The sequence below is a fragment of the Lampris incognitus genome, chromosome 16, assembly GCF_029633865.1.
Source record: "Lampris incognitus isolate fLamInc1 chromosome 16, fLamInc1.hap2, whole genome shotgun sequence".
Lineage (NCBI taxonomy): Eukaryota > Metazoa > Chordata > Actinopteri > Lampriformes > Lampridae > Lampris > Lampris incognitus.
Window position 1 is genome coordinate 6,747,070 of NC_079226.1, and position 9,419 is coordinate 6,756,488.

A 9,419-nucleotide genomic window follows, 5' to 3' on the forward strand; every position below is an offset into this window, starting at 1 on the left:
AAAGTAGTAGTATAAATGAAGTAGTATAAAGTAGTCGTATAAATGAAGTAGTATAAAGTTGTAGTATAAATGAAGTAGTATAAAGTAGTAGTATAAATGAAGAAAGTTGGTTTCAACAGTTACCACTATTTATTAAGGTACTGTGACACCTCAGCTACCAGGTGCATCCAGTATGGCGTGGTGTCTTCTTACCACCCAAGACGAACAGCGGGGCGGTTAAATACAACATGGAGTACACAACGTAGACACCGTCGTGCTGCTGTTGTGCTTCGCTTTTCTCTGATAACATTTTGTGGTTTTCTGTTAAAGTCCTGTTAGCAGATGCCCTGTTTCGTCAGCCGCTGCTTGTGGCGGAGCAACTTCAGGTTTAAATATTATGGCAAATATCCAGTCTCGAGTCACCGCGGTATGCAAATTAACACAACTATTCACCAGCATGCAAGGCCATTGAGTAATACCGAGTGTTACCCGGAGGGGGAAGAAAGGGTGCGACCAAGTGAGGAGGTCGGTAGCCCCAGTGCTACCAGGGGAAGAGTTAGTCTGGAGCCCTGCCTGGCGGCCTGTCCACCTGGCGGCCTGTCCAGGGTGTCTCCCCGCCTGCCGCCCGGTGGCTGCTGGGATAGGCTCCAGCATCCCCGCCACCCTGGGAGCAGGATAAGCGGTTCGGATGGATGGATGGTGGTCGATCCCTCCAGTAGAGTTCAGAGACTTGCAGGATAGGATCTCTGACAAGGAGCACTGAAGGTGTTCTGGAGGTTTGTGGAGGCCCAAAGATGCTCTGGAGGCTCGTGGTGGCCCAAAGATGCTCTGGAGGCTCGTGGTGGCTCAAAGATGCTCTGGAGGCTCGTGGTGGCTCAAAGATGCTCTGGAGGCTCGTGGTGGCCCAAAGATGCTCTGGAGGCTCGTGGTGGCTCAAAGATGCTCTGGAGGCTCGTGGTGGCTCAAAGATGCTCTGGAGGCTCGTGGTGGCCCAAAGATGCTCTGGAGGCTCGTGGTGGCCCAAAGATGCTCTGGAGCCCAAAGATGCTCTGGAGGCAGGTGGTGGCCCAAAGATGCTCCGGAGCCCAAAGATGCTCTGGAGGCAGGTGGTGGCCCAAAGATGCTCTGGAGCCCAAAGATGCTCTGGAGCCCAAAGATGCTCTGGAGGCAGGTGGTGGCCCAAAGATGTTCTGGAGGCTCGTGGTGGCCCAAAGATGCTCTGGAGCCCAAAGATGCTCTGGAGGCAGGTGGAAGCCCAAAGATGTTCTGGAGGCTCGTGGTGGCCCAAAGATGTTCTGGAGGCTCGTGGTGGCCCAAAGATGCTCTGGAGGCTCGTGGTGGCCCAAAGATGTTCTGGAGGCTCGTGGTGGCCCAAAGATGTTCTGGAGGCTCGTGGTGGCCCAAAAATGTTCTGGAGGCTCGTGGTGGCCCAAAGATGCTCTGGAGGCTCGTGGTGGCCCAAAGATGCTCCGGAGGCTCGTGGTGGCCCAAAGATGCTCCGGAGGCTCGTGGTGGCCCAAAGATGCTCCGGAGGCTCGTGGTGGCCCAAAGATGCTCCGGAGGCTCGTGGTGGCCCAAAGATGCTCCGGAGGCTCGTGGTGGCCCAAAGATGCTCCGGAAGCTCGTGGTGGCCCAAAGATGCTCCGGAGGCTCGTGGTGGCCCAAAGATGCTCCGGAGGCTCGTGGTGGCCCTAAGATATTCTGGAGGCTCGTGGTGGCCCAAAGATGCTCCGGAGGCTCGTGGTGGCCCAAAGATGCTCCGGAGGCTCGTGGTGGCCCAAAGATGCTCCGGAGGCTCGTGGTGGCCCAAAGATGCTCTGGAGGCTCGTGGTGGCCCAAAGATGCTCCGGGGGCTCGTGGTGGCCCAAAGATGCTCTGGAGGCTCGTGGTGGCCCAAAGATGCTCTGGGGGCTCGTGGTGGCCCAAAGATGTTCTGGAGGCTCGTGGTGGCCCAAAGATGCTCTGGAGGCTCGTGGTGGCCCAAAAATGTTCTGGAGGTTCGTGGTGGCCCAAACATGTTCTGGGGGCTCGTGGTGGCCCAAAGATGTTCTGGGGGCTCGTGGTGGCCCAAAGATGCTCTGGAGGCTCGTGGTGGCCCAAAGATAGTCTGGAGCCCAAAGATGCTCTGGAGGCTCGTGGTGGCCCAAAGATGCTCTGGAGCCCAAAGATGCTCTGGAGGCTCGTGGTGGCCCAAAGATGCTCTGGAGCCCAAAGATGCTCCGGAGGCTCATGGTGGCCCAAAGATGCTCCGGAGGCTCGTGGTGGCCCAAAGATGCTCTGGAGCCCAAAGATGCTCTGGAGGCTCATGGTGGCCCAAAGATGCTCTGGAGCCCAGAGATGCTCTGGAGGCTCGTGGTGGCCCAAAGATGCTCTGGAGCCCAAAGATGCTCTGGAGGCTCGTGGTGGCCCAAAGATGCTCTGGAGGCAGGTGGTGGCCCAAAGATGCTCTGGAGGCTCGTGGTGGCCCAACACCCACCTATATATATATATACATATGTGAAGTATATCTCACATGTACTTTACTTATTTTTTCTTACTTCCATCGTTCTCTGGGTGCCAGCCTGGCTGAACGGTGCACACGACTGATGTCATGGAGAAAGCCGCTCGCCTCATAACACAGAACACTTGACCCTTTATTCCCCCTCCAGTCTGAGCGGGGTAACGGAGGCGCTACCGCGGCCCCCCGTGACTCGATCTCTGCATAATACCATGATTTCACCGTTTGAAGAACACGGCGAGTTCCGTCGGTTAACCGCCCTCGAGTAGAAGAGGAGCTGCTGTGGTGAGGCGCGGAGAGATTTAAACCTCCGCCGAGAAAAACAGAATAAAGTAAACGAACAACCAGTCGCTTTATTAACCCGAGCCCGTCACTCGTGTCAGGTCACTCTGCACGGCTGGAAGCCATGACACGAAGGTAAAAGAGCGAAGAGGAAACCTCCGTCACTGCGCCCTCCTCTACCTCCTCACACCGCCTCCTCCTCCACTCCAGAGCCAAGTGGAAGGCTGCAGAGGAGGAGGAGGAGGAAGGTGGAGCGGGTGCAGTGTCGAGCAGCCTCTCTTGCGTTTGCTCAGCCTTCAGTCATCTGCTCCCCTTTGGCGTCCGCCTCCGTGTTGTCGACGGGAACGAGTCTATTTTTACCTTCCGGGGTGTGTGTGGACGTTATCCTCCCCGAGCCGCTTCACTTCATCACAGCTCCCTCCATGCTGCGTCCAGCATGTGACCCGCTTGGAGTGAGTTCAATCTTTTTCTCTTTACCCCTTTTTCTCAGCCAATTACCCCCACTCTTCGCTGCTCCGCCCCCTCTGCCGACCCGGGGAGGGCTGCAGCCTCCTCCCATACACGTGGAGTCGCCAGCCGCTTCTTTTCACCTGACAGTGAGGAGTTTCACTAACGCGTGGGAGGATCACGCTACTTCCCCTCCCCCTCCGGACAGGCGCCCCGACCGACCAGAGGAGGCGCCAGTGCAGCGACCAGGACACACACCCACATCCGGCTTCCCACCCGCAGACACGGCCGATTGTGTCTGTAGGGACGCCCGACCAAGCCGGAGGCAACACGGGGACTCGAACCGGCGATCCCCGCGTTGGTAGACAACGGAATAGACCGCCACGCCACCCGGATGCCCAAAGATGTACCGTCCATCCTTTATCCAACCCACTTTATCCTGCTCTCAGGGTACCACGGGGATGCTGGAGCCTGTCCTCGCAGTCGCTGGGCCACAAGGCCCACACACACACACACACACACACACACACACCTAGGGGCGGCCCATTGTGTCCGGAGGGATGCCCGACCAAGCCGGAGGCAACACGGGGATTCGAACGGGCGATCCCCGTGTCGGGAGGCAGCAGAATAGACCGCCTCGCTACCCGGACGCCCCTTGCAGTGGGTTCTGTTGGGGTCGGGGGTGTTCTGTCAGCTGGCCTCTGTGCGTGTTTGATCCCCGGCCAGGTGTGGCGCCGTGTGCCGTGGCCGCCTGCCGCAGGTAGGATGCGGGCGTGGGCGGCAGACGCTCGTGAGTCACACGACAAGAGGACGGAGGAGCGCGTCGGCGGGGGCGAGGGAGAAAGTTCTGGAGTTTCCCCCCGGAATCGGTTTCGTTGTTTAGCGTGATGTTGTTTAGCGGGCGGGTTGTTTTTTATTTTTCCTTCCGTGGTCTCGACAGTTCACATCTCCCGTGTAGGTAGAATTTATCCGCCGTGCCTTTGTCCGCCCGCACACTTATGCAAATCAGTCCAAAGGCCCGGATGTGACCACAAAACACACCTGAGCTCAAACCTCCCACGTGTGCTCAGGCACGTGTGTTGGCGCCTGACGGGGACGGGGGTTTACCGGCCTGCACGTGGACGCCGCTCGCCCGTTTCTGCCAGCCGCTGAATTCCCAAGAAGTATTTGCATCTCTTCCAACGGCACAGGGCCACACTTCCCCCACGTTCCCCCGGACTGCGGGCTCACCTCCTCGCTGTCATCTCTTTCAGCTGCAGCAATCGTTACCGTCATTACTCTGATTATTGATTAGCAGAGACTCGTTAGGTTCTTCTCTTGGAAACTTATTATAGACCAATTCAGGCTAATCACCACATGTGTACGATTCAGTCTTTTATCCTCATAGAATTACACCTTATACTCTGTATATATACTATATATATAGTGTATGTATATATATATATATATAGCATCTTTTGTATTAACTTTTTCCTATATGTGTTTATATATATATATTGTATGTGTGTATATATAGTGTATGTGTATATATATACTATATATATAGTGTATGTATATATATATATAGCATCTTTTGTATTAACTTTTTCCTGTATGTGTTTATATATACTATATATATATATACACACACTATATATATACTATATATATACTATATATATATATATCATCTTTTGTATTAACTTTTTCCTATGTGTTTATATATACTATATATAGTATATATATAGTATATATACTATATATATAATGTATGTATATACACATATATATAGTATATATAGTATATATAGCATATATATACTATATATAGCATCTTTTGTATTAACTTTTTCCTATATGTGTTTATACTTATATATATATATATATATATATATATATATATATATATATATATATATATACATATATATATATATATATATATATATATATATATATATATATATACACGCACACACACTACCTTTATGTGATGTCATGTTATGCCTGTGTGTGCTATGTGAGCTGCCCACCACGTCACTTCCTGATATGTTTAAAAATGTGGCTGGAGGGGCGTCCAGGTGGCGTGACGGTCTATTCCGTTGCCTACCAACACGGGGATCGCCGGTTCGAATCCCCGTGTTACCTCCAGCTTGGTCGGGCGTCCCCACAGAAGCAATTGGCCGTGTCTGCGGGTGGGAAGCCGGATGTGGGTATGTGTCCTGGTCGCCGCACTAGCGCCTCCTCTGGTCGGTCAGGGCACCTGTTTGGGGGGGAGGGGGACTGGGGGGGAGTAGCGTGATCCTCCCACGCGCTACGTCCCCCTGGTGAAACTCCTCACTGTCGGGTGAAAAGAAGCGGCTGGTGACTCCACATGTATGGGAGGAGGCATGTGGTAGTCTGCAGCCCTCCCCGGGTCAGCAGAGGGGGTGGAGCAGAGACCGGGACGGCTCGGAGGAGTGGGGTACTTGGCCGGATAGAAATGGGGAGAAAAATAGGGGGGAGAAGGGAAAATGTCACTGGAAATGAAATGTGGTTCTCACTGTGATTTGTCGTTTGTCTGTACAGCAGAAAGGCCCGGGGCTCCTGCATCGAGTGTGCCGAGTGGCCCTCCCTCTCTGGTTCCTCCTCCTGGCTCTGCTCCTCCTGGCCTTCCTGCTGCCCTTCATGGACGAGGGAAGCAGCTGCTCCCTGTCCAACAACTTCGCCCGCTCCTTCAACATCATGCTGCGCTACAACGGACCTCCGCCCACATGAGAAACCCCTCGCACGTTTCAGCCGGACCGCCCAGCCCGGCGACACCCAACCACCAGACTTCCAGTCCCAACGTCCCCCGCCGCCTTCACCCTCCGGCTCCCCTCACAACCGCTTTCTGTGAAGGAAACCTCACCGTCATGGCCTCTGAATGTCAAGTTCATCACATGCTAGCACCGTGGGCTGTTCCGTCGGACTACCCCGACATGAAAGGCCGGGTCTGGACTACAAATCCCACAAGTGTTCTGCAAGCGGCACAGATGTGTTAAAGGGGAGCGGCTGAATTTCCGCCCCCATCTGTATATACATACATACATACATACATACATACATATATGCTGCAGAGACAACACTCCATTAGCCGCCACAGTACCGAGCAGTCTTCTGTGTCTCCGAAATGCCGTCACATCGGGCTCGCCAGTGCCGCTACTGGCGGTTGTTCTGTGCATGTGGAAACCTCCTCCCTGGTTTGCCGATAGGACGCATTGTGTAAGAAAGTGCGGATAACAACGCTACGTTATACAGTTGTGTAGTGTGGCGTTGTTATTTGTGTTCTCTGATATAATGTAAATAAAGGATTATATGCATTGCTGTGCACGTTCTCTTACACAATGCAAGCTATCGGCAAACCAGGAAGTACATTTTCACGCTTCACTTTCCTGCACAGCTTCAGCGGCGTGATGGCTGCTGATGGATGGCTGTCCCTGCAACATGGGTGGAGGTGGAGATAACGGAGATAACGGAGATAACGGAGATAAAGTTGAAAAATCCCGATGATTTCCTGCTAAGCGTTTCACGACGACGGCTTTACATCCTCCGAAGTCTTCCTCTCTCCTTCAACGTCACACTTTCCGGCTACTACTTCCAGTGGAAACCTCACCTGTTTTGTATTACGTTTGACCTCTGACCCCGACGGACGGCTCATCTGACTCTCTGTTAATCATAATATTGTACGTCTCACTCATGGACTACGGATCCCATCGTCACTCCCTCCATCCTCAGGTTGCTGTAGCTTTACTGTCTGCTGCCTCAAAAGTCTAAATTCCAGCTGGCGGGGACCGAGACCGGTTTCATCCGCCCGGCGGTGGTGCGTTGCCGAGGGAGCAGCTCGGATCAGCGTCGGAATACTTTGTTCATCCCCGAGGGGAAACGTGGGGGAAATGCAACTGGAACGCAAAATGTTTTTGAAGCGCGCGGGACTTAAAGGAAATGCACACCAACGTCTTTACCACGTCACTGCTTGGGTGAAAAGGCCTCGGTGCCCTTCGCAGAGTGTGTTAAAGGAAGTAACGGTGCTACGTGTGATTCTGATCGAGTCCCGACCGCTCCCCGTTCCCCCATGGGAGTAACGCCAGATCAAAGCGAGCAAGGCAAACCGATTCAGATGTAAAGGAAGTGGCTACGCGGCGTGTTTCCTGACATCTGCTGTCTGCGCGTGTCCTCGGTAGATGTTGTTCGCTGGGATCCTGCAGTTCACCGCGAGGGTTTTTGGCAACGGGTCGGGCGACAACAACAAAAACCCGACTCGGCTGTGCTGTTTTTCTGCAGAAGCACGCAGGACGCCAGGCCCGAGTCGTTCATCTATACACGAAACCCCCTGCTCAGAGTTACCTAGTTGTGTTGTGCTTCGGGAGAGTGGAAATATTACACGTAGGCCATTTTAACTTCCAATCAGACTTCCGGAGAAACCTAATCCCACTAACCCTCTCGGTGAACCGGCACATATTTCCACATCTTTCACGGATCAGATGAGTGTAGGAGCGGCTCCGGTCTGTCAGAGTTATCGTGATTCTCTCCGGGATGGAAATGTGTGCAACCGGTGTGATGAATGTGTCACAACGCTCTCCGGCTAGGCTGAGATGGCGCCGATGGCCCCGGTCTTTTCACAAACACAAACACACATGCATGCATCTTGAATGAAAATATGTCCTCGCCTCCACATACCCACCCCCACACCCACATGCATCTTGGATGAAAGTATGCCCCTGCCTCCACACACACACACACACACACACACACACACACACACACACACACACACACACGCTTAACTGCTTGACTGGCCTGATGAATTGTATTGACGAGGACAGATAGTCATGATGCCTGATGCGCTTGCTTCAATGTGCATGTGTGTGCATGCACATTACTGTGGACCTGTGCACTATCTATGCCCAAGGCAATATTTCCAACAGACCTGCTGACTGTGTGAGTGTGAATGAGCACCCAGGAAATTGTATGTCCACTGTGTGTGTGTGTGTGGGTGGGCGACCTGGGCTCTCATCTTCACTCAAGCCATTTCTGCTTGCTGCCTCCTCTGAAGCTCCCTCTGCAGTGATATAGCCCCCTCCATCCCTTCATCTGTGGTGATATAGCCCCCCTCATCCCTTCATCTACGGTGATATAGCCCCCCTCATCCCTTCATCTGTGGTGATATAGCCCCCCTCCATCCCTTCATCTGTGGTGCTATAGCCCCCCTCATCCCTTCATCTACGGTGATATAGCCCCCTCCATCCCTTCATCTGTGGTGATATAGCCCCCCTCATCCCTTCATCTGTGGTGATATAGCCCCCCTCATCCCTTCATCTGTGGTGATATAGCCCCCCTCATCCCTTCATCTACGGTGATATAGCCCCCCTCATCCTTTCATCTACGGTGATATAGCCCCCCCATTCCTTCATCTGTGGTGCTATAGCCCGTCCCCCATTCCTTCATTTGCGGTGGTATAGCTACCCACCTCCTCCCCCCCCTTCTCTGATCCAACACACTGCAACAAAAACCAAAGTCTGTCCTCCCAAGTTATGGGCTGGGATGACGAGCCCGTTCTTCTTAAAGATCACTGTTCCAATATTTGCAGGGTGCAATTTGCCACTGCATAAAAAAAAAGAAAAAAGAAAAAAAATCCTCTTTGTTTTGCCCCCTGCTGTCTTGTAGGATGCTAACCAAGAGTAGGGGCTGCAACTAGCATATTCTTTACTCTTGCTTTATGGGTAAATATTTCCAAAGATGTATTTTAGGTCTGTGAGAGAAAGAAAGAAATGCCTTTTTAGCGTTGCATCAGTGCTACTCGCTGCTGTTGGTCCAGGCAGGGGAACAGGAAGTGCAGATTTTAATTCACGCGTCGCTCTTCGGTGGAGGAGCTTTCTTTAGACTCGGCCGGTGTGTTTCTTGTGTGCACATGGAGAAAAACCACCACCGGTCGTAGCTTATTTCACTCCTGCCTCGGCTCGTTTCAGTTTTTGCCTGCTTTTTTGTTTTTTGTTTCGCCATACCAGGGCCTCTGTTTGAGGCCGGGCTGCTTTTCTTTACGGTGCTATTTCGTCACTGAGGGGGGGTCAGGGTCGAGTCTTCGGCGCGGCCCGGCCGGTCTGGCCCGAGCAGCAACGAGAAGGCGGCCTACCTTGGCCCCCGACGTTTTCTTGGACCACGGATGTTTCCCGACGCTCACTGCAGTCTCTTTTTTTAGACGCCCGTGTTGTAAGAC

At 52.9% G+C, this 9,419-nt stretch overlaps 1 protein-coding gene across 4 annotated transcripts in view; it reads left to right on the plus strand.

Moving 5' to 3' along the window:
- The window catches only part of syne3 (spectrin repeat containing, nuclear envelope family member 3), a 67,712-nt gene extending 59,767 nt beyond the window's left edge, over positions 1-7,945 (plus strand). For 3 of the 4 annotated variants that reach the window (XM_056295904.1, XM_056295907.1, XM_056295905.1), the window contains exon 19: positions 5,753-7,945. In XM_056295904.1, the coding sequence (XP_056151879.1) occupies positions 5,753-5,941 (189 nt within the window). In that variant the 3' untranslated portion in view covers positions 5,942-7,945. The remainder of the gene's footprint in view (positions 1-5,752) is intronic. The other variant, XM_056295906.1, reaches the window with a different exon arrangement.
- Positions 7,946-9,419: the final 1,474 nt, after the last annotated feature.